The sequence below is a fragment of the Lycorma delicatula genome, chromosome 12 (assembly GCF_047948215.1).
Source record: "Lycorma delicatula isolate Av1 chromosome 12, ASM4794821v1, whole genome shotgun sequence".
Lineage (NCBI taxonomy): Eukaryota > Metazoa > Arthropoda > Insecta > Hemiptera > Fulgoridae > Lycorma > Lycorma delicatula.
In genome coordinates, this window is record NC_134466.1 from 31,755,980 (window position 1) to 31,783,090 (window position 27,111).

Consider the following 27,111-nt stretch of genomic DNA (forward strand, 5'->3'; position numbering starts at 1 on the left):
TAGAAAAGATTTTCCCAATGATTTTGTTTTAATGTGAGTCAATAAATTATGAACTAATTGCTTGACTGCAGTATTAGTAGTTCAGAAGACCTTTGCCTTCTGTTCTTCAGAATTGGAGTTATCCGTCGTTAAATTTTGTTGAAATTGTTTTTTAATCGTGGATTTATGATACTAAGAAAATAGTTGTGTATGATTTTTATAAGTTAAACGATATTGTTACGTGGCTAAAATTTTGAGCAATCGACGTAAAAAAATTGAGGCACTTATTCGCCAATGGTATCTTGCTGGACTTCAAGTTGCGAGTGGCACAGTTGCTGTAACGTAGAGATAAAATTTCAAATAATGTTACCGTTACGTGAATTTTCCTTTCGGTAGGATTTTTCCACTTATGTGTTTTAAACTTGTTTATCAGCTATATATCTTATCACATTTCTTCATATTTATACATAACAATTTCTGTATGACATGAATTACGTCTGTTAAAATCATTTTGTCTTTTTCTTAGTTATATTGAATGTTTATTTATCTTGAAAAATTTTTTGCTGCACGAGTGATTCCTTGCTACTGGATCAGATTGTTTTCTTTTTTTCAAATCTCTAAAAATTTCTTTGTTCTTAACAGAAAAATCATGGTTTAACAAAACTTCAGCATGTATTTTGGGATTTAGTTAGTACATCTTATAATGTTTGAATTAAATTGTTTTTTCTACACTGCAATACTTTAAATTCTGAAGAAAGAAAAGTTATAATAAAGTTCTATTCATGTGAGATTACATAAATCATTTTTAGTGGTTTATGATGTGCTACTTTTTATTATCATTGTTGTGTATGGTAAATATGAGTTATAACACGCGCACGCACACACACACACAAAGAGTGAGAGAGAGGTAATATTTTATATATATATTTAAGCTATACAAAATATTTGGTTCATTCAACTAGTAGTCATCAGCCACTTTGATCTTTGGAACTGGTTTTTACTAGTAGTTTTAACCACTGGCCTGTTATTTTTCCTGTAGAATCTTTTTGTTGTTGTGTATAAATGTTTGTCTTGAGATGTTTTAGGTATTGTTGAGCTATTAGGTTGTAAGGAAAAATGGCATCCCTAGGACTTATACAAAAAATACTTATAAAAACAGAAAGAAACATTTGTTAAGTCTTACTTTTTCATTTCTTTTAATGATAAAAGATCTCAACATGCCCTTTCTTATTGTACATTATATGAAAAATTGTAAATTACCAAATACTGATTATAATATCTTTTAATTATATCCTTTATTTGTTTGTTACTTGGCTGGAATGACATCACAGAGATGTATGGAAATATTCTAGGGATGGCGTAAGCTGAATGAATCCACGTTTGTGTTATTCTTTTATATTTTCTCGTGTTATGTGGTTCCTTTGTACTTTTACTACATAGTAACAAAACTGAATATATAACTTATGCAAAGTATTATTGTTTAATTACCTTTCCACGACTAATCTGTAGAGCTTGGTTTAATATATTAAATTGTTTAGCTAGTGCTGCACTAATTAGCATTATAAATAAATCAATAAAATTCCATATTAAAGTTGCTGTTAAACTGAACCATAATATAAATAAGCCTTTATATATATTGTAACTATTTTTACCGGTAAATAAGTACCAGTGTGAATTTAATGAATATCGCTCTAAGAATATTAAAAATGTTTCCTGAAAAAAAAAATATAAATTTTTATTACAGTTATGAAAAATTATAAAATGATATAAGTTATATTTAAAAATTAACTAAACATTCTTTAAGTTGTAACCCACAAAAGTATGATGGAATGAGAAAAGTTAAAATTAGTGTCTCATGTTGCCACTGGTATATAAAGTGGGATTTGAAACTTTTGTTTTTTGTGGAGTAATATGATTCAATGATATTTAAATAATTAAATTTTTAGTTCACACATGTTTAAGTAAAACTGATAAGATTTACGCAATTAAAGTTGACATTGAAAACTGTTTTTAAAAGTTTTTATGTCTGAAATTTTGTGTGTGTTGTTATTAGTGTTGTTACATCCACTGAAGAAACATATTAAACAATCTGCTTCTTCTTTTGCCCCTAATATTTTTTCATACAATTTTTCATCCGTAGAAAAATTGTATGAAAATGCTGTCCTTATTTCTTGTGTGTAATTTTTTTGTATGTTTATTTCTTTAGGAGTAGTCTGGTGCATTTTTCCTTTAGGATTCTCTTCCCAGAATCATTTCTTTCGTAATATTAATTCTTATAGATCTTCTTCAGTCTCCCTAAACCAATTGTAATTATTTTTCAATTTGTAATTCTTGATTTTATGGGAAATTTATTTCGTCAGTCTGGTCCCTGGCACCCATAATATGATGCTAGTCTTTGTTTTCTCAGAGTATCGATAATTGATTTTGATGACATGTTGTAGAGAATCTTGTATGGAATTATCCATAATTTTGTGTTTATTAATACTCGACTAATGAAAAGAAAACTTACTTGTATATTTTAAGAAAAAAAAAATTACTTTCTTAAATTAAATTTTGCTTATATTCCATTTTGTTACAATTTTACCTGTCTACAGGTTCCATGTGCATAAAATAATGTTAGTTCATTGAGAAAAAATGTTGTGTTATGATAGAACAACCAAACATCTCAATTTGTTTTTGTGTGAAATGATCCATCTATTTGTCCAATTTAAAACTTGAACGGCATTGCAAGTTAATTTATGAACTTTTATTAGGCTATGTTTACCAGTTATTGTTTTTTATCAAAGATGTTAACTACTAAGTAAATATTATTTTAATGTTATTACTATTTTATAAATTAACTGTTTGAAGGATATGATTTATTTAATGATATGTAAATATTAATTATGGTTTTTATTTTTGTAATATTTAGGATCTTGCTTGTAGTAAAGCAGTTTTTATTAACTTTGTTTCTATTGTACATTAACTTTGATTAAATTATCATCAGTAGGTTTTGTGTCAGTTTTGCTCCTGAACTATGATTTTCAGTCTTTATGTTGATTAATTCCTCTAGGTTTTTAGATATTACTGTTAACTGGCCAATTCTTGTTGCATCATATGTTTTATCTTGTTGCCAGATTCTGAAATACTGATGTTTCTTAAATATCAGTCGTTTTTTTATTTATTTTCTTTTTAAGTTTATTTCCAGGTTCAAATTCTAGTAAAAATATTTATATGTTAAAAGGGATCTGGAGACTTGGTTTACTTATCTTATCTCATAATGGGCAATTTTTGTCATTCATCTCATCTTCTGAAGCAATACCTAACAGTGGTCCAGTGGTTAAAAAAAAAAAAGTTGGCTATTTATAGTTACTGTATAAGAAGAAACCTCTCCAGGTAAAGCTGCTTCCAAACCATGCTGCTTCCAAACCAGATGAATATTAATGATATTGAAATTCAGTAGATCCCCATATTTATAATAGGGATCTAATGAGTATTTATCTAAATTCCACAGAAAAGCAAAAAGAAAGAATAAATTGAGGATTAATTAGAGGGATAGATTATGAGAAAGGGATGATTTGGTCTCAGAAAGATTGTGAAGTAAGACAAACAGTACCAACCTTACTCAAAGAAGTGGTTTTTGGTTCCTTCCAGAGACTGTTTCCATTACATGTAGAATTTCTTAAAAATCAAGTTAGCTTTACCCAGAATGAGATCAATAGTTTGTTACTGAATAACAATTTTACATTAACCTATTCATTTATATTCAGTAAAACCCTGATTTTTCTTGGATATTATAGTCGGTCAGAAATCAAGGTTTCCCTAGTAAAATTCTTGCCAATTTCTAGATTTGTATGATGAGTTGAAGTATCCAATTGACCTAACGTTTAGCCATATAATCCCACTGAAGGATAAGTAAAGGTATGGTGATTTATGTATAAGTTATTGAAATATTGTTATTTTTGGTCATTGGTTGTTTGAAATTAACAGGATTGCCTTTTTTATCGTGTCAGTTTATCATGCAGCAGATTGTTCCCATTTCAGAGATTGCTTAAAATGAAATAGTACCACAGGAAGTTCTGCCTCTAAATTTTTTTTATACTTACACCGAAATTCCATCTTCGAGTAGTATTTTCAAAATCATATTGGTGTTCTTTTTCTTCTACAGCTCCTCTTGTTGATAACAAGTCATGACATATGTGTTCAGCTGTAAAAAAAAAAATCCAGTTATATTTAATGAAGACCAATTTCTTCAAACTCGTACATGCATGTACATATAAGTTTGAATTTTATTATGGTTTCTTTAAAATCTTATTTTATCCTTGCATAGTAATAATTAGTGGCTAGTCGGGTAAAGGAGCCACTAATTAGTTAGTCTGTAGGTTTTTTTTTAATTCCTAACAAGGATCCAGCATTTTTCTGACATGTCACTCTTCCATTTCATCCTTCTCATTAAAATTTGTTAATAAAGAAGCACGTCTGAGGATAAAACAATAAAAGTATAAATTTGTAATGGAATCAGAACTGTAATATTATATTCAAAATTCAAGTATATATTAATTTTCTTTTTGGAGTATTATAATCATACGTATTTCATTAAAGTTGAAGATGAAACAATTGGTTTTTAAGTAGAATCATCAACAAGTTACTTTCAGATGGGTATTCCATCCAAACCAAAAATATTCATTCACCGACATACTGAGGAATTATTTGGATGAAATGATTGATGTTTAAAATTAATATAAATAATTATTATTCACTGATTTATTTATTTTTTACAAGAATGTCATGTATGAGTATTCATATAAAATTTTAATCGGAGTTTTCATGCTTTTGAATTCTTAAAAAAAATATCCGCATGCACTCCACTAACTTGTAGTGGAGTCAGTTTGATTTTTAACTGTAAGGTTCTGGATTTGAATCTTGCTCAGGTTTGCCATTTTTCTCAAAATTCTAAAAAATTCTTTTTCATCTAAAAAAAAAAAATAAAAAAAGTAATTAAAGCATAGATGTAATGGGCATCAGCTTTAATTTTCTAGATTGACTAAATAAACAAATTACCTGTAGTATGTTTAATAAAAAAAATTTTGTTGAGCCAAACTGAAAAATGTTAAACTTTTTTTTATATGAAATGCACTAATCTAGAATAAACTGTTTTTAATGATAATGCTATTTTTATTATTACTACTAGTAATATTCAAAAGAAGCAAAAGCAATTTACTTACTAAATGCTAATACCATAAATACACCTGTCGTGGTTATAAATCTGCATAGCAATTTTGGTGAACCATATCGCATCATTGATATCTCGATTGCATGCCATTCCCTTATTAAAAATGGCCACTTTCTTGCCAACTGTATAAATAAATAAACACCTACACATGCATTACCATAGAATATTGTCCCAGATGTTGCCTTTTTAAAACCACCTATTAAAAAAAAAGAAAACTTTTAAATATTTATTTGGTTATTACATTTGAATTATTGTAGTTATTGTAGTGTGAAAAGTGTAAGTGTATAGTAAACCATGTAGCTTGGACTATTAAGTATTACATAGAAATCACAAAATGCTTTCATGGTCTCTTTATCATTGTTCTCAAATAGTATTTAATCTTCAGTGAAACAGAACCCCTGATTGCTCTACTGCCAGTCTCTTGCACCTAATTGCAACAAGGATGCACAAGTACTGGTTTACTCAGAATGGACCTAGCAGGCTTTTTGTTCTACATTAATCTACAGAATTTTTTCTAGGAGAGTAAAGAATGATTTTTAAATACTTTTTTTTTTGAATTAGAAAGTTATTTACAATCTGTACAATATTTAAGATTGGAAGAGTAGAAGATAAAGAAGAATGTGAGGCAAAGATATATAGTCTATCATCATTGCTTTTCAACTTTTACATAGAAAAAAACAACACAGATTAATCTCAAATTTTGAAAGTTGAATAACTAATCCATTTGAAAAAATCTGATGTGGACAACTCATGACTGACTTCCTTGTATGCCTATTAAATTACATTTACAAATATTTTTTTTTTAATGAAAAATACATTATTTAATTAAAAACTTGACATATTTTTCTTTTTTTTTTTGTTATTGAATTATTTCATCGTAAAAATTTTTTTACAATGAGAGATTAATAACTATTAATAAATCAATATATTTAAATTAAAAAAAAAGGAGATGAAGTCTGACTCAAAGCGATGTGCCTTCCCCTAAGATCCAAGTATTTCATTAATTAAAGTTTTATTTGGCTATAACTCTGGAACCAGTAAAAATAGGTACTACTTACCATGAAAAGCTCTCAATGAGGGCTTATTACTGTTAAGTTATTTATTGTTATTACAGTTAAAAAATTAAAAAAATCCAAATTTTTTTTTGGATTTTGGGCTTTTTTGGACACTTGTGGTTCAGTCGATTGCAGTCAAAAGGAGAGGTGCATAACTAGATGTTACAGCAGTCTTAAATCCAAAATTTCAACATCCTACGTCTAATCTTTTTGATTTATGTGAGATATGTACATACATCATATGTATGTAGCACAGACGTCACGTCGAAACTAATCAAAATGGATTCAGGGATGGTCAAAATGGATATTTCCGTTGAAATCTGGAAACTGAAATTTTTCACGATCACAATACTTCTTTACTTTACTAGGAAGTAAAAATAGAGTTAAGATTCGCTGATAACATTGTCTATTTAGCAGAAAACAAAAATGGTTTAAAATACCGGCAACGAATTCAGTATATATTTAAATCCATTTAAATATTTTAATTTTTGAAGTCAACATGGTCAACAAAATAAAGCAGTAACTAAAATCTTGAATATATATTTTGGAATAATAGCATCATCACAATTTCCAAAGATATTTGTTTGAGCTTTTTTAATATCTGAGGGCCATCCATCAGCGGACTTTTTTAATGATTAAAATATTCACTAAAATTGATTTTAAATAAATTAAAATCAAAATTTAAACAAAACTTTCGGGTTATTTTTAAATTTGGGAGCTTTCCCTTCAGGGAAGGGGTATTAAGTTTTTTTAGAGATTTTATTGTTTAACAAAAATATGTATTGAGCATTAAAAATTTGAAATTTTGAAAAAAAATTTTCATTTTAAGGCTCCCATACTCAAGGAGAAGCATTCTGGTAAATTTAATTTTTAAGAAAATAATCCCTAAATTGTGATAATTAATTAAAAAAATGATTTAAAATTGTTTAAAAATTACAAAGATACACCCATAATTCTAAATAAAATTTTAATTTTCTAGGAAAGGGTGAAAATTTGTGATTAATTATTTCCAAGAAATACTAAAGAGTAAGGGCTATCAGAAAATTAGGATTTTTACTTTTTAAAAGCAGTCAGTAACTTGCAAAATGGATTTAAATTTCTAAAAAGCTTGATACAAATTTAAAAAAATATTTTTTGTTATCACAGACCATCAGAGTGGAATGGGCAACAAATTTTTATAGTGGTTTGAAGGCCCATTGATGTAGGAAATAAAGATGTAAAAAATTATAATATAGCAAAAAACTCTCATTAACTCCTTTCTGAAGCAAGATATTGCTCAAAAAGAGCGATATATAAAGTTATTTTTTGGAGAGAGGGTGAATGAATATTAAAGTTTTTAGTACTTTGTGATCTTGTTAAAAACTTTTGTAAGAAAATGCTACCTGGGAGCATTGGAATAAAAAAATTTTTCACAGGTTATTTACAATTTATTTAAATTTATTTTTTCTGTTAAATTTTTTTAAATGTCAGGCACAAACCCTAAAAGAAGACCAATTTTTTTAGATTTTATTTATTTTATTGATCTTTCTATCTATAGCTGCTGCAACAGCATATAACACTATAGCTGGGAAAATAATACCAAATGACATGTATTAAAAGAAGAAAAATTCAGTTTGAGAATAAATAAGAATGAAACAAAATGAAATGTCTGTGAAAAGAGAATAAAAGAGGAATTAAATATTAAGATATTATAAGTGGTAGATGAAGTAAGGAAGACATTAAAAGTAGACTGATTCAAAAAAAGAATTTCCAGTAAAAAAAAAGAGTCTGATTACACTAAATGTTGGTTTAAGAATTAGAAAATTATTGAAATATTGTGTTTTGCTTTATAGGCGCAAAACATGGACAACAGAAAAAACAAAAACGAATAGAGATAAGATGTTGAAAATTAAATAAGTAGATAAAATTTGAAATGAATAAGTCGTAAATGTTAATAGGATAGAAGAAAAAGCTGTGGCAGAAAGAGACAGAAATTGATTGGTAGATTACATATTACCACATCCAGGTTCATTTAATTTTTTTGTAGTAGAGGATCTTTTAAGGGGAAAAGGTGCAGAGAAAGATTAACGATTGGAATGTATAAAAATTATTTTGAGGATGCATGATGTAAAAATATTGAGGTAAAATATTACCACGAACTGAAAGGAATGCATTAAGTCAATTAAATGACTGATGCCCCCCCGCAAAAAAAAAGTTTATTAACTTTTTTTGAGTGAATGTATTGTTTTTTAATTTGATTATTAAATTAAATAATCACCTATTGCTTTGTTGTTTAAAGACACTAGCTAAAATTTTCTGGGTGTCCATAAATCACAAAATTATTAACAGAATATTGTAGATGTTCTGATAAATTCACACAGAGCTATTGAAAGTAATATATGTCACTAAAAGTCCATGTATATTTATATTTATTTATTTTATTTTATTAGATCAACCAACGTACAGAATATATGAAGTAGGATGACTTAACCTTATTTCACTCTATATGAAGGAGTGCTTTCACTATTTACTTGCATCATCAGCTGCATTACATATTCATCTCAAATTCCATTACAAACTTCATAAAATATAACATATCACGCATTTATTTATTTTATTTAAAATTTAAAACCTTTAATCTTTTTATTTTAAGAATTTAAACTTTTATTCAGTTAAATTAAAAATTAAAACAAATTTGGAAAGTTAATTAAAATTAACATTAAAAATTAAATTGTAAAATTTTTGCTTATGTAAACGTATGATGTCAACGTAGGATGTAAAATAAAATTCAAATTAAAAATCAAAAATTAAAATTTGAAATTCAAATTAAAATCAAATAAAAATAATTTTAAGCAATTATAAATGTTGTCCATTTAACTGAACTTTACTGATTGAAATATATTAAATTAAACATCACTATTGAAATAGTTGGTGGTGCCATCTACTGCAGCTTTCAAAATACTGTCATCCTCATACCTGTCTAAAGGTTGATCATATTAAATTTATTTTTATGTTTGTATACACGGTGTCTTTCTAAAATGTCTAATCCCTTACTATTTGTATTCACATTATATTTTTTAATTTACAGTATTTTTAAATTTGTCCTAATATTAGATACTGAATGTTTATTCTTAATCAGATGATCAAATACATTAGAGAAACCCAGTTTACCTTTTTTTATAATCTCTAAAACGTTCCAAGAATCTAGCCTTAAAGGATGTAGTGGTCTTTCCTATATAAATATAAATATGGTCACAATCATTACATTCAATTTTATAAATACCACTCAGATTATATAAATCAGATGGATCATTATGTTTATTACTTATTAGGTATTTTATTATGTGGTTATGCAGGTTTAAGTTTATTATTATCATAAACCTTTGTAATATGTTCAACTATTTTATCAGTATAACATATTTTAAATATACATTTTCAACCTTTTGTGTGCTGTTAAATGTTATTAAATGTGTATTATTATTAATTTTTGATATTTGTTTATTATATATATTATCTACTAAAGAATTATCATAACCACTATATGGAAATTTGTTTTATAATACCTATTTCTTTGTTTAATTTACTTTTATTTTCATTATACTTTGTGTAATTAATTGCTCTATTTACCATGTTTGTGTAAGTACTAATTTTGTGTGACCAAAGGTGATTTGAAGATCTGTGTATAGTGGTTTTGTTAGATATGGGTTTCCATATAATGAAGTTATACATTGATTATTTTCATTATTAATTTCAATATTAACATCTAAATAATTTAGTTCTTTATTATCAATTTCAAAGGTAAATTTCAATCTACTACTGTAGGAATTTAATTTGTTCAAAATGATCAAATGTTCGTTACATATAATTGGATTATAGACTACAAAAATATAGTCAACATATCTATTCCATAATAAAATATCATGCGTATGAGTTATCCCATAAACAACTTTACTTTCGAACTCCTGTAAATAAACCTCAGATAAAGTGGATGTCAACGGAAAACCCATCGGTAGAGTGTTTTCCTGTGTGTAATATTTGCCATCAAATTTAAAATAACTCTGTTTGCATATATTTCTTATAATAACAATATTTTCAATAAATGAGGGATCTTCATGGTTTTGTATTAATTTATTTTTTATTAGGTTATTAGTTTTTTCTATGAGTGTACTAGGAAACATATTACAAATATCATATCTAACCAACCTAGTTTTATCACTAATTTTTAAGTCTTTTAATTTATTTTCTAATTCTTATCCATTTTTACTTGTACAAAGTAAAGTAACCATTGTGACTGCAAAAAATTTCAGTTTCCAGATTTCCACGGAAATAACCATTTTGACCATCCACTTCGCTGTGACATCTGTACGTATGCATGATATGTATGTATGCACATATGTATCTTGCGTAACTCAAAAACGATTAGCCATAGGATATTGAAATTTTGGATTTAGGACTGTTGTAACATCTAGTTATGCACCTCTTCTTTTGATTGCAATTGACTGAACCACAAGTGTCCAAAAAAGCCCAAAATCCTGAAAAATTGGATTTTGGATTTTTTCTTAACTGCAGTAATAAGCCCTCATTAAGAGTTTTTCAATAATATATCATAAATGGTACTTATTTTCATTGGTTATAGCTAAATAAAATTTTAATTAATGAAATATTTGGCTCTTAGGGAAGTCACATCGGTTCGAATCAGACTTCATCCTTTTTTTATTTTTTATTTTTTTTATTTAAACATGTTGATTTTTTAATATTTAATTATTAACCTCTCATTGTAAAAAAAAAAAAAATTATGATGAATAATAATTCAATAACAAAAGAAAATGAACAAATATCAGAAGTTTTTAACCAAATAGAATTTTCTGTACTTTTCGTTTTAAAAAAATGTGTAAATGTTAATAGGCGTACAAGGAAGTCATGTGTTGTCCACATCAGATTTTTTATATTATATTTGTAACCTAAATTTATATTTTATTCTAAGTATTTTATCAATTATTTTAAGAGACAATGTAAGAAGGAATGATTTTGAAGTTAATTAAAGGTTGCATATGTATATTTGGTTTGTGTATTTTTGTAGTCCAATTAATATAGGCACATTTGGTTTCTGGGTACAACCTAGTGTGATATGTTAAATTATTTTTATAATTGAAAATGTTGCAGTATTTTATTATTAAACTTTTAGTAATTCTTAGAAATTTTTTAGTAAGGTCCTTTATTCCCTTGAAATCATTCTCAATTATAATATATTGTTGCATACCATTTTAATATTTATCAGAATACATGATTTAATTTATTTTTCAGGATTAAATTATTTTTTTTATTATAATTAATAAAAGGTTTGTAATTTATATTTCCTCGTTTTATATCATACATTTTATTACTAATGCTATTACGAAAAACTTCTTTACCATTTACAGGATTTACATTTATTTCTCACAATATTCTTAACAATAGCATTCTTATCATTCTTTGTCAGATTAAACTTATACGCATCAACTACAATAAACTGCTCATCATTATCAAGGACCATATTTGTTAAATTTATCAAATCAATATATTTATCAGGAAATGAACCTGAATTTTCATGCATATTGTCTAGTTGTAAATTATAATCATCACCCATCAAATTTTCCTGTAATGTGAAATTACCCAAGCCTTTATTATTATTTTTATTAACATTATAATTATGGTTATTATTACTCTTATAATTATTAATTTTTATTAAATTACTAATTTTATTATATTTATTGTCATTAAGCTTCTTTTTATACATTCTTAAAAGAATTTATTTAAAAAAATAAATAAATAAATATATATATATATAAAATGTATATAAAAGAAAAGGAAAATTTTCATTCCTCTCTAAAATATGAAATTCCAAATTTTCTCTTTTTCAATTTTTATCAGTAAAGAATTATTTTTGTGATGTTAATTTCCAGTACTGGTTGTTTACCTATTTTTCTTTCAAATCGTAATAGTTTGTTTTATTTTATGATTTAAAGATTAGTTATTTTATTTACTGATAGATTTGATTTAAATTTTCCATAAATAAAAAAGTGTTTTACTGTTTACTGTAACTATACTACTGTTTACTATTTACTTGTTTTACTGTATAAACAAAATAATGGCCTTTTTCATTAGAATTCTCATTTTCAGTGGTTAAAGAAATTTATTTTACAGGGAAACAAGTGCCATTACTAATACAATTAGCTGAAGATCTTTTCATAATTATGAATAATGAAAAAAAAACACAGTTGGGATGATTACCCAAAATGAAGTCCATCTTTTTCATATTTGTAGCAATGTTTTGCATGCCTGAAAAAAATTTTTGCAAATGAAAATTTTTTCTTTTCATGATCCTCTTTAAGTCTTTCTGTATTTAAATCATGGTAATATACTTCCAAATATACCTTTCTAAAAAAGATGACAAGTTCAAAAGTTTAATATCTCAATGAATTTAATCCTAAGGCAATCATCCTAAGGAATTTAATCATTTAACAACAACTTTACTATGTCTGTATATTGAGCTGAAGCACCATCTTTTAAAAAAATATCTTTGAAATATAAGATGTGTATATAATTGAAATAATAATGAGATTTATATAACTAAATATTTGTCAGCCATCATGTTCTAAAACATATTTAACAACCTATAATGGTAATTACAATGTAATGTTCTAATAGCTGAAAAAACATTTACAATTAAAATGTGTTATTTTGATGGTTTAAGTAGATTGTTTTTAATTCTATATTATTATTATTATTTATTCTTTAAATAGGTTAATTGAATAGAAAAAGGAATATGATACAATATTATAAAATCCCTTTTGGCATGCTGGAAGATGGAGGTAGATTTCACCGGTGCTAAGTAGGGAGATAAAAAAGATTTCCACCTTAAAGTTAAGAAAAACTTCAAATTTACTCAGTGTGACAATGGTTGCAAGTGAAAAAAGTTTCACATCTTTAGCATATGACAAGCCCCATCTTCTTACAATTTCAGCAAAATTTTGGTCATCCCTTGCTGTAAAGGTTCGTCACATCAAAAATTGTTTCAGACAAAAGTTTTAAGTAATGTTTAGAGGACTAACGACCACTTTAAACTGATTTGATATTGTGCCTATTAAGGGAGATATGATTTTTTTTGTCTTTGAAACCCCCATTTTTTCCACCCCCCTAAGCCAATGTTTGGTGATATAAAAAAACTTTACTTAGATAAGTTTTAGGCCCTTATCCAAAGAATAGTAGGAACTTTAAACGAATTCAATATTTTACTTAATAAGAAAGTTATAGCGATATTTTGTTTTTCTAAAAAAAAACCCCCATTTCCACCCCCATGCTCTGATTTTTCCCATTAACGAACTCAATTGAGATTTTGGGTTGTTATATTTTATGTATCAGTTTGAAAGTGATTGGCGCAAAATTACAGCATTTATCGTGTCCACATGAAAGTGAAATATATATATATATATATATATATTTGTTCATATTATATATGTTCAAACATTTTTGAACTAACGGTGGTTTTGGAGGTCAGGGGGATGTGAAATGCAAAGATAGTCAACATTTTACAGAAGTCGAATCGTGGTACGCATTACAATAGGTAGCTTTCTTATGAAATCTATCTAAAATTTAAGGAGCTACTTCAGCTAACATGGACATAACTTTGAAATTTTATTTATCTACTGTAATAATAATAATAATTTATGAATCATTATCAGTCATCTGATTATATACAAATATTTTCATTAAAAGACAGTACATTTATTATTAGGAATTAGGAAAAAATTTTAAATCCATTGTACAAGTACCACACTGTTTGGAAAAATACCATCAAGACTGTTTTCAGACATTAATTATTACTTCTTATGTCATTATTACGAACAGAGATTTTACTCTGTCTCTACACATGCACACACACACACACACACCACACGCACACACACACACACACACACACACACACACACACACACACACACACACACAGCCACACTCTTACAAAAAAAAGAGAAATACAGTAATATGGTATGGCAGCAAAGAGTTTTGGTTTAATTATAGCATTTAAAAGTTAAATTGATCTCTTCAATTTCATTCTCCCTTCGTAAATTTTACAGCCACACTTTTTTTTAAACCTCAAATATATTTAGATACAGCCGTGATAACATAGTTTTGATTTATTTCCATGCTATTAGGAAATAATTAAGCATATAATAACATATAAATAATAACTGCATAAGTAAGGGATGTTTGTAGTTTTAAAATCAAATTTGATTGTCATTATATACAGTATAATATGAAGTGTAAATATAATAATTGTGCAGTAATTTGATGTTGTTGCAGTTGCATGTTTTTAGTGGTAATTGCACAGAATTTCCTTAATATAAACAGATATTTATATAAAAATAATAATTAAAAATTTTTTATAACTATTACCTGATTGTTTAGCTTGATTTATATGTTCTATTGAATATTGTATTGAAGTTATTTCAATATATAGAAAGCCACTTAACAAAAATAAAGTATATGCCATCGGAAATGATATCCATTTAAACTGAACTTGTTTTGGATTAGGATTTGTAAGTCTGCTGACTGGAAATGTACCTAATGCAGCTGCTGCTCCAAGAATAAATCTTATATTATAATGCATTCCTTTACATTCCATTTGTTCTCTAAAAAAAAGAAAGCATAAATTAATTTATTCAGAGATGATGTATTGAATTTCTTTAGGAAATTTTTTTATTTATTTGTGTTAGGTGAAATGGGATGAAATATATGTCCTACAAAATTTGTATTGTAATTTTCATGAATTAAAAAAATTTTATGCCAGGCTTCCTACTAGAGAAAGTGAAGACCTTGAATGATTTCCTGGTCTGTATTGTCTTAAAATTATTATTTTTTTAATGAAATATTTTTAAAAAGTTTTAATTTTTTTTATCAGAAGGTTAAGTTATTAGTATGCTTCTGCCTCTGAAAATAGGGGTTCAGTAAACTTTTCTGTTTATTGTTTAAAGCTACAGACAAAAACGTTTTTATATTATCAATTTTTACTAAATGAATCATTGTCAAAAGTTTAACCTTTATTACAGAAGTATACATTAAAACAGCTTTTTAAATTAATATTTTGATCAAATAATATTATCATTTAATATGTTATTGTTTTTTGTGTCTCAAAACAGAATCCCTTCGAGAAAACTTACTGCCAATTTTTACAAGTTTAAAATTTTCTATCTACATATCAAACCAAATTGTATCATAACACGTTTTTAAAAACTTCAAAACAAAATTGTATCGTAACACATTTTTAAAAACTTCAAAACATTTTCAATTGTGTCCTAGTATGTTGGGAATATGAAAAAGAATGGTTTTTATTGGCTGTAAACAGAATCTTTGGGTTATAAACACAATATTTGATGAAGTGTTGATATACTAGAATCAAAGAGAGAAAAGGACAATTTTAGTTGTGTACATGGCCATGAATTGGTTCTCTATCTTTACACTTGATAGTGTCATCTTCTGTGTTTTGCAGTTTTCTAAATATGAATCTTTAGATAGATATTAATGTGCATTCAGTGAAAAGTTGTGACATGCTGGGTACACTACTCTTTCCTCTTCAGCAAGGTGGATCAGAGAATTTTATTTGGCAGCAAGATGGTGGATCTCCTTACTGGCATACCTCTGTACAGGATCGGTTGAATGACAAGTTCCTCTGCCACTGGATCGGTCGGAATGGACCGATGAAAGAGCTTGTGTGTAGTAACCAATCAATCTTTTGGGTTTTTATAAAGGATTTTGTGTATGTGCCTCCACTACCTACCTACCTTCATCTGTTTTGCTTCAATAAAAAACCGATTTTTCAAAGTTTTTATTTACTTTTTATTGGCCGTAGTTTCATTAATTTTCTTAGAATTAAATTCTCTACAAGTTTTGTTACCAAATCTTCTGCATTTATTAATCATTTAACAAAGCTGTTGTATTACAAACCTAAAAAAACCTTGTTTTTCAGCACTAAATTTTGAATTTTATGTCGTATATCTTAAAAACTATTGGAGTTATACAGTTCTGGGATCTGTTTTATCATATTTTTCAACTCAAATTACATAAGAAACCACCACCTTTACTTTTTAATTTGGGTCTCAAAAACTACAGTAGGGCTTCATTTTATTAGAAGAGCTGAAATCTGGACGAAATCTTTTGTTAGCAAAAACAAAGTGTCTTTCGAAAACAAAGTGCTTCTAGATCTATCTTTATATGAACTTTTTTCATTATTTTTACCAGTAGAACATGGTCTGAACATGCTCTGTTTATTTGTGGGATGCTGTATATTATTTTTCCTGCTTTTTATAGTTTTTAGTTTATTATTTTTGTCATTACAGTAAGTTTCTTAAATTAAAAAAAACACAAAATATCGAAAAATGTTATTTTTTTTAAGTTACATTGCATTTATATAAATAACACTTTTTTGAGATTAAAGTAATTGGTTTATATGCTCGTTTGTTTATGTTTTTTTTATACTCATTAACTTATTTATAATTAAAAATTAATGAAAGATACATAGGCTTACAAAATGTGTTGTTTTTGTGGGTTTATTTTCGTTATTGAATTTGTTGGAATAAATATAAAAGATAGAAATCTAGTATAATATTTATTTTTAATATTTTTCAACAAGTGTGTATAGAAGTTTATAAGTCTTTAATTTGATGTTTATAGAAGTCTATAATTTGAGAAAATTTATCTCATTCATATTACTTGGTTATTCATTCATTCATCTAGTTTTTATTTGTTTATTATTTACTTATTTAAAAAATTACAAGATTTAAATGAAAATCAATGGCAATCACAGTTTTGTTGATACATTTTTTTCTTCTATGTAGTCTGTTCTTTTTAGTTTTGAAGCTACATTGTCCCGTTGTAAATTTTATATTAAATTTCAATTTTTCTTGTTTGGACTGTCCAACTTACTTTGCTTATTTAAAAAAAAAAAAAAAACTAAAATCAGAATTTAAATTACTCTGTGTTAAGTAAATCTTATAAATACAATATTTTGTCGTATCAATATGGAAACTACTTCACTAAAATGTTTAAATCCTGTGCTTATGGAAGGTGTGTGATTCTGTTACAATTTTATTAATAATAATTAAAATAGAGCTCATCGGTTGTATAAGATTAGTGATACAATATATTTCTTCTAACAGTGATGCTGCTCATATAATGGAAAGCCGAAATCAGATCATGTAAACTATTTTTTTTTTTTATAATCAGAAACTAGTTTTAAAATAAATCATTGTATTATTAAGAAAAAAATTAATTTATTATTAAAATTATTTTTATAAATTTGTTCACAATTCAGTTGGTAGAAAATTAAAAGTTTCATTTTCAAACCAATTATAACTTTATGGGTCTAAAGTTGTTTTTCTTCTTTGTTCAAAGATCTTAGCCCCTGTGCTATACATTTCTTGTTTCCCTCATAAGTTTATTTTTGGTGTGAAGTAGTGTGTTCGGCTCAATAAAAATTTTAAGAAAATGATTCATTCTCAATTTTATAGTAACCTGACATATTATGATTGTTATTCTTTTACGTGTCGTCATTTTCAGATATTTATATTGTTTGTTTATTAGGTTGTCTATAGTTAACAATAAAAGAGAGATACAGACTTGATTTATAAATGTCAGACATTTCTCAACAATCATAATTTTAGTAAAACATTTAACTGGTTTTGCTTAAAGTAGTTTCAGTATAATTAAATATATGCTAGCTGTCAGTGGGCTTCACTCCCTGGGTTCCCACTGTGCTCATAATTCTCATGCTTGTTAGCATAATGCTGATAAATAACGATTAAAGTCTGATGAATTTATAAAAAAACTCACTGTATTATAATTTTTTCAGAGCAGCAGTTCGGTCAGTACAGGACTCAAAACTTTGAGTTAACTGAAGTATATGGGTTTCAGAATAGTCGTCTCCCATCTTAAAAGTAATAGTTATTGCCGGTTATCTGTACTTTTGTACGGATAAAAAAGTATTTTGCATGGTTCTTAGCTTTACTCGATAAACACCATGAGGAAGTGACCTTACTACGCTTCTAATTATTATTATTTTTTATCTTTATGTTATGCTTTTTAGTCAATTAACTTGAGGCAGGTGCAGCCAGTTGCATCGCACGCACAGTAACAGTGGCAATGGCTGTATCGGTTGGTAACAACACAGGTCTTAAGTTTAAAGGTACTCTGTCGTACCTTTAAACTTTTAAGGGTAGTTTATCGATAACCGGAAAAGGCGATACACCTTTTTTTTATAGAAAATTTAATTTCAAATACTTCAAGCGGTCTCCAAATTCGATTTGGCAATAATTAAGGTGGATATAAACAAGGAACATAATCTGGTTGTTACCGAAGCTATTAAAGCTACCATCTTAAAACTGAAACATTTTGGCAATTCTATGTACTCCAAGCAAAACTATGTGCAGTCGATTGAATAGTTTTTGCGTGAAAGAGTTACAGAATCACAGACCAGTTTTTTTTATATATGTATACAAATATGTGTTTATATATTGTATAATATAAACATGTGTTTGTATATTTATATACATATAAATTCAACCGTTATACTTTTATACTATTTGTATTTTAAAAAAAAAATTCGTAATTCAGCATCGAACAAGTAATAATAATAAAAAAGTTGAAACAAATAATATACATAATTTTTTAATAATATATGAATAGTCGAATACTATACGTTATTACGAATAATATACATTATTTTCTGACTAAATATTTTGGTTTCAGTGAAATTATGTTAAGAATGAAATTAGATTCACTTAACACTACATTAAGTTAGGTTCAGGTAAATGTACAATAACACGGTTTAAGTGAGATTTAATTGAGTTTAGTTAGGTTAGGTTGGACTCTGTGGCCCGAGTGGTAGCGTCTCGGCCTTTCATCCGGAGGTCCCGGATTCGAATCTCGATCAGGCATGACATTTTCACATGTTACAAAAATTGTCATTCATCTCATCCTCTGAAGTAATACGTAACGGTGGTCCCGGAGATAAAAAAAAAAAAAAAAAAAAAGTTTGGTTAGGTTTTTATTAGTAATTTTTAAATTTGACAGAACCTCCCTGTCATTTATCTGATGAAGTCACAATTCAAGACCTTTATTCAACTTAACCTTATTCTTTACTTAATTTAACCGAAACTAATTTATATAATCATCAAATAATGTATATTATACGTGCATAGTACAAAATAATGACATTTTGGATGCAGATACTATGTGACTTACGAAGGACATAACTCTGGTAAAAAACATTTCCCACGAATAATTTCAATTGTAACGAATAACTTAGGTCATAAATAAGGTATATTCCAAATCTCCCCAAAATTAGAGGTTAGTCTGTAATTGTATGTAATTATCGAAACAATTTTCATAAGTTTTTTTATTATTAAAAAAAAAGAAAATTAGTTACTGTATTATTTTGCAAGCTTAACTATTCGGTGTTCCTCTCAGTTCCAGACTTTATATATTAAGCGGAAAGAAAGCTCAAGTAGAATATTCTGTTAATTTTTGCCAAATTTCTCTGTTTCATTTATATTTTCTATTGTAACCTTAATCAATTTTATCTCCTTCCTGGGTAATTTATACTTGCACAACAGTATATTCCTACTATCCAGTATTCTTTTTTAAAAAAGATTACTGACATTTGTGACAATGCATAAGCGTAGTGGATGAATGCCGGCCGTTGTTGTTGGTTGTAAAAGTCTTCTCCCAAGTTGTCGCTGTCCGTTGGACTACACGGGTATCTAAAACATGTTTCATCGTTTGAGGAGGATACAATTTGTGTATAACAAGTACAAATGTAGGTCGTCCGAGTCATTTCTCTTCAGAACGTTCTCTTCTGTCTAACCTATCTCGCGCTGTTCCAGTGTACGAGCTGGCAGCTGTGTATGTCTTATCAACAAAAATTATTTTCTAAACCTATGAAATATAACGCTAAAAAGCTTTATTAAAGCTAATTTTTAAAAAAATGTGAAAGTTATTTCAGTAAAATTTCTTACAATATCTTATCGGTGTAGCTTATCTCTCGAAAACAAAATTTGTAATAGTCAAAATACACATTATAACAGATATTTAATAACTTCTACTTGTACATTTGCCACATTTCAAATCGTATTACTGTTCTAAAAAGATTTAATGGTTTTTAATCATAGACTTAATAAAAATATTAATAAAACGCTGTACCTGTTTTTGTAATCGCTCCATATTATTGGACTTCGCTTAACATTCACTGTGATTGGTGTTATTCGTTTTGCTTGAAATTTTCTTTTTACGTATGCTATTATTCTATTCCATATCATTGTAAACTGTTTACTCATTGTTATTTTTACTGTCCGTTATTCCTAAAATCTAAAAAAAAAAAAAATTAAAAAAACAAGTAAATTAGCTTTTTTGAAATTTCTAAAAACTAATGTCACCGCAAAATTAAAAAAAAAATAATCTTTGAAATTTATATATTGAATGTTAATAACAAACAATGTGCGCACGCACACAGTTTTTTTCTCTTTTGAGGTATAACATTCTATATATATTAACGTTTACAATACCGAGCTGTCCTAAAGGTACGCCTTTTTCTTGATCTCATTTCATTTTGTGAATGATAATAATCATTGTCCGAATTCGATTAAATACCTACCTGAAGTACAATTATCTTTTCCAAAACCTCTTTCGCTTTTAATGTGAACGATAATGAGACTTTCTTTCTTTCTTTTTCCTGTTTAGCCTCCGGTAACTACCGTTTAGATAATTCTTCAGAGAATGATATGTATGAGAGTGTAAATGAAGTGTAGTCTTGTACATTCTCAGTTCGACCATTCCTGAGATGTGTGGTTAATTGAAACCCAACCACCAAAGAACACCGGTATCCACGATCTAGTATTCAAATCCGTGTAAAAATAACTGGCTTAAATAATGAGCCTCTGTCCTTTCTCAAATGCACTATGGTCTGAAATCCCAAAAAACCGGCCACACTGACAAAAAAAATTTTTCTATTTAGGGTTTTTCAACTGTTGCGTTGAATGGTCTGATAGTTGAGGCACCAAAAGATAAAAATATTGGTACACGCTAAGTGAAAGGCAAACTGAGCGCATTCGTTTGATAAGTATCTTTCTAGAAAGAACGTTAGTAAGCGCGTAGTTTTAAATTTGTACCGAAACTATTGTAATGAACTGATTTCAGTTCTACAAAATGGAATCGACTCGTGAAGGTAAGTAGAATTTGATATTTATTGCAAAAATTTCGTTTTATCGATTAAAAATGCATAAAGAATGCAGTTTAATAGAGAATAACTGAGCGGTGTTTCTGATTAATTTTTTCTTTAAAGATACAAACTTAGTAGACTTTCAAGAAATACCGCCGTAAAATGTATTGGAATCGTTAATATATGTTAAGAACTAACTTTGTTTTCGCAATCAACCAAAGTATTGCAAATTACGTATGTTCAGTGCGCGCGCATAATTTTGATCTCGCTGTATTTTATTGTAAATCTTACATTTTTCTCAAACGAAAACAATAACTATGATTTAGTTTAACTTAAACATTTTTCGTTTTCTGTACAATGTGATTTTTTTTGTATAACCTCCCGGTCTACCGTTAGGCATTGCTTCAGATTGTGAGATGAATGATTTGTAGCAAGTGTGAAAATGCCAAGCCTGACCGGGATTTGAACCCGAGATCTCCGGATGAAAGGCCGAGACGCTACCACTCGCGCCACGGAGGCCGGCTCTACAATGCGATTTAAATATAGATTTATTTACTGCAAATGATAGCGAGAGTGACGATGACGATGAGTGAAAGTAATTTCATATTTTATTTCTATAAAGTCTGCAAAATATTTTTTTCAATTTTTTGTACGCATAAGACATTTAAAAAAAATCTGATCTGGACACCACATGACTTCCTTGCATGCCTATTGAATGTATATACGAGATGCGACAATAAAGTAATGAGAGACTGATGGGAAAAAAATGTTGCTTATCGTTTTAGTCATGTTTAGTGTTGTCTCCTTCAAAGTAGTTCCCCTCTGATTGCACACACTTATTCCAGCGCTTCTGCCATTGATGGTAACATTTCTGGAACTCATCTTCTGTAATATCCTCCAAGACCCTCGTCACAGCTTTTTGGTAACATCTTGTTTTGGACACCATTTTCAAACAACACATTGTTTGAAAATGGTGTCCCTTGACCGCCATTTTGACTCTTGGAAATAGAAAAAAGTCGCACGGAGCGATATCTGGTGAATAAGGTGGCTGTGGTAGTACTGAAATTTGTTTTGAGGTTAAAAATTGCTGTACTGACAGAGCAGTATGGGATGGCGCATTATCGTGATGCAGAATCCAATTATCAGCAATGTTGGCACGGACACGAAGAACTCGTTTACGAAGTCTTTCTAAAATTTTTTTGTAGAAATATTGGTTAACTGTTTATCCAGGAGGCACCCACTCTATATGAACAATTCCCTTGAAGAAGCACACAAGCATGCATTTCACTTTTGACTTTGACATGCGAGCTTTTTTTGGTCTGGGTGATTCCTTTGAGCACCATTGCGAACTCTGGCGTTTTGTCTTTGGATCGTATTGAAAAAAACCAACCTTCATCACCAGTGATAACACGGCTCAACAAATCTGGATTGATTTCCGTTTGCTCTAACAGATCGGCTACCACATTTTTCCGTGTTTCTCGCTGTTGTGTGCGATTTTTGGGGACCATTTTTGCACAAATCTTTCTCATAACAAGATCTTCAGTTAATATTAGACGAACCGTTTTTCGATTGATGTTGAGTTCTTCTGTAATCATTTTCACGGATAATCTTCGATCAGATCGTACGATTTCACGCACCCTGGTCAAGTTGACATCTGTCCGTGAGGTTGATGGTCGTCCACTGCGGTCTTCATCTTCAACATTCGTTCTGCCTTCACAAAAAATTTTATGCCACCGAAAAACTTGACCTCTTGGCATAACCTCCTCTCCAAAAGCCTTCTGAAGCTTACCGTTTTCACCCAATTTAACGCAAAAAGAAATGGCATACCGTTGCGCAATATTTTGCGGTTTCATTTCTGTGACGAGAGACACAAACACGTGTTCACTTATTACAGCACAACTCACGACTGAGCAGTTGCATCAATGTGCCGCTTGGACTAGAAGTAGCTTATAGACCAAGGTCAAAGATGGTGTGCCTACGCAAGCTGCAGGGTTGCCTCATCTTGCAAAGAAAAATCAGTCTCATTACTTAATTGTCGCACCTCGTGTATATATATATATATACACGAGGTATATATATACATATATATATATATACATTTTTTTAAATGAAAAGTACATAAAATTTTTTTATTTGAATTATTATTTATCGTAAAATGTTTTTACAATCAGAGGTTAATAATTATTAATAAATCAATCAATATATTTAAATTAAAAAAATAAAATAACTCAAAAACGATTAGCCATAGGATGTTGAAATTTTGGATTTGAGACTTTTGGAACATCTGGTTGTACACCTCCCCCCGTTTGATTGCAATCAACTGAACCAAAAGTGTCCAAAAAAGTCCAAAACCCAAAAGAATTTGGATTTATTACTTTTTCTTAACTGCAGTAATAAGCCCTTGTTGCTCTTCAACGATATATAATTAGGACTTATTTTTATTGGTTTCAGAGTTATAGCCAAATAAAATTTTAATTAATGAAATATTTGGATATTTTGAGGGGAAGGCACATCGGTTCGAATCAGACTTCATTCTTTTTATTTAACTTTCTTCTTTTTAATTTAAATACATTGATTTATTAATAATTATTAACCTTTCATTGTAAAAAAAGTTTTACGATGAATAATAACTCAATAATAACAACAAAAAAAAATAAAATTATGAAAAAATATCGGAAGTTTTTAATGAAATAAAATTTATACTTTTCATTTTAAAAAGATGTGTAAATTTAATTTAATAGGCGTACAAGGAAAGTCATGTGTTGTCCACATCAGATTTTTTTTAATAATATTAATAAAATATAACATTCAACACATTAAGACCTATAGGTACTGAGTTTCAAATTATTTAAATAATTCTTTAATATGAGTTGTAAAAAATTGCGACTTAATTTCGCAAATTAATTGTTCGACATAAAAATCGATATCAAATTCGTAATCGGCGACCCCAAAAACCTCTATGTACCGAGTTTCAAGTCGATTTGATTATATTTTTGTACCGTGGCCGGGTTTTTGGGATTTCAGATCATAGTGAGATGGACTTTTCAATCCTGTAGAAAGAGCCTTTAAAAATCTTCACTAAAAAGGTAACCAATTTACCAAAGAAACCGTGGAATTCGTATGACTAGCATCGACCCGCGTTCTTTGTAAATAATGTTCGTATTTCCTCGCGAAATTATTTAATTTGTTTTAAATAATTTTCTTCTCCAGGTAATATCTCTCTCTTTCTAATAACATACTTTTAAGGATTATTTTTTTCAGATTTAAAATTAAGCTTCTTTAATATTTTAAACAAAGTCGTTAGTTTTAAATTATGTTATTAATCGTCAACATTTACAGCTTATAATAACTTATTTCCTGAAGTGTTGGTATTTCGTTCTTCAAAAAGAATTTCTTGAATTTTTCTTCTTGCTGCTATCCGCGTAATGTTATTAAATATAATTTTCCTTATGGGCTTTTTTTAGCCGAAGACTTAACATTTCCTCTTTCTTTCTTTTATTATTACTGGATGACACATTTCGAATGGAAACTTTTTTTACTTTATTAAAAATCATCTGTAAGGAATTCAAGATTTTCTTCCTTTAATATTTAAAAAAAAATTAACACCAAAATTTTCTGGCCAGCGTTTGTAATTTGTCCTTTTTAACTATTGTTTTAAAGGAGACTGTATGTTAAATACCTTTAAATAATACACAAACATAAACGCAAATAATCACTCAAAATAAGTACGATTTTTAATGCACTCACGAAGCGAAAAATAGATAAATATGCATACGGACACACATATACAGGCATTTGTATATATATATACGCGCGCTCGCAGGATTGCGTGTAGAAATTGATGAATAAAGAAAATTTGATTTGTTAGATTACAGTAGGCTACAACTGTTGGATATTGGGAGTGTCTGACCCGTAATATAATATAAACATTGAAGATTGCTAGCGACCGTATGTCCACGTATAAAGTTTTTTTGTACCTTTTATAAAAACATTTTGAAGATGACATAGTAAGTATTTGCAGTGTATGAGATGTTAACTGCTGGTGAGTTACTTCTCAGTTATAGTTTCTGTTGCTGCTTTGTTTGGTCAGATAACATTAAAATAAAATTGAATGTTTACTAGTTTAAATAAACTGTGAACATGAAATATATGCGTGCATTAAAATAAAATTAATTAGCATTTGTCAATTTTTATTTAATTAAAAATGTTATATAAGATGATTCACGAAGAATGTAGCAAACTTTTAGATGCTTTACTGGTGAAAATACAGAAGAAAAGTTCATAAAAACATAGTTTATACGAAAACCCGGCGAAAGGTTTCGCTCCAATTTCTGCGTAAATCGTAAATCATAGGTGTAGACTACCCGTGGTTCGCGAGGTCACATCTAAATAACTAGGACTTATTAATAAATTTATATGTGTATTATTAAATTTAAAATAATAACCTAAATAAAATGATTTTATTTAAAAATCTATTTTGTGTCTAGTCCACCGGGCTGGTCTAATGGTTAACTCATCGTTGCAAATTGGTTGTTTTAAACTGATTTTTGAAATCGAATGTCTTGAGGTTTGCCCCCGGTATATCTCGGTGACGGAGCAAAGATTAAGATCAAGGTATGTAATTTTGTGGTCGGTACGTTTGCCCATGTGCGCTCATGCGCTAGAGAACGAGTATTTAATTATAAATTTGTTCATGCAAACACTGCCCTCTATTACAGTTGTCATAAGTCGTATCATCCAGATTTTAGGACCTTGAGCCATGCGTTCTTGAAGACGTAATGATATCGGTACGGGTTATAGACGAATATTTATACAAGAGGTCTGATCACCATGCACATCAATTGAAATATGTTTAGGTCGGTTGCGCAAGAAGTCATATCCGGTGGTCGGGTGTACAGAACGCCCCCCTGGTCGAACATGTTTATCACTCGCATCCTATGACCACGCACAACAGGTCGAATATTTATCGACCACGATTCCTTGCATCTGAACGGTTGAACAGGAAACGCCCATTATTATTTGTTATTTGTAATAACAAATGAACAGATTTCAACAGTGATCATGCCGTGTTCTGAGTGTTAGTGCCACTACGGTGATCTGTATCATTCTACTATTTATTCTCTTCGAGTTCTTCAATTCCAACACTGGTTGAAAGCCGTCTTCTTGCAATTCCGGGAAGACGAGTTTTTCGGGAGGTTACTGCCGCACCTTCCTATGTGATCCGCTATTTCTCTCGCGTAATCCTTGTCGTTTTTATAATAGGTGAAACAGCTTTTACAGATTTTTATTTTACTATGATTTTCCGTCAACTGGGAATGAATCAATCTTTCGAAATCGCAGTTGTAGCAATAGTGTTGATGGTCGCCGTCGGGCAGCAGCAGAAGATCGAAACAGTCAAGTTTCTCCGCAGAACAGACCTTGATCAGAACGATGTTCTCATCTATCGAAAAAACTTTCACGGTAACGTGGTCGTTGTCTTCTCAAACTTGTCGACGTCGCTTAGTGACGTCGGAAAATTTAGGTAAGCGAAATGTATTTGTTTAGCAGGGCGTCATATTGCCCATCTATACGTTCGCGATGAGGACCTTGAAGGTATTTGCATAGGATTGTCTATATAAATCTTCGTTGTTCTCACG

The 27,111-nt window shown here is 28.8% G+C and overlaps 2 protein-coding genes across 2 annotated transcripts in view; one reads left to right on the top strand and one right to left on the bottom strand.

Annotated features, from left to right (window-relative positions):
• The window catches only part of LOC142333212 (gustatory receptor for sugar taste 64f-like), a 29,825-nt gene extending 14,950 nt beyond the window's left edge, over nt 1-14,875 (bottom strand). Inside the window, exons 1-4 of the mRNA XM_075380189.1 lie at nt 14,656-14,875; nt 5,184-5,387; nt 4,065-4,165; nt 1,468-1,692 (exon numbers count right to left, since the gene is read on the bottom strand). Coding sequence (XP_075236304.1) covers nt 1,468-1,692; nt 4,065-4,165; nt 5,184-5,387; nt 14,656-14,875 — 750 coding nt within the window. The remainder of the gene's footprint in view (nt 1-1,467; nt 1,693-4,064; nt 4,166-5,183; nt 5,388-14,655) is intronic.
• The window catches only part of LOC142333211 (uncharacterized), a 54,889-nt gene that overhangs the window by 519 nt on the left and 27,259 nt on the right, over nt 1-27,111 (top strand). The gene's annotated exons all lie outside the window — the stretch shown is intronic.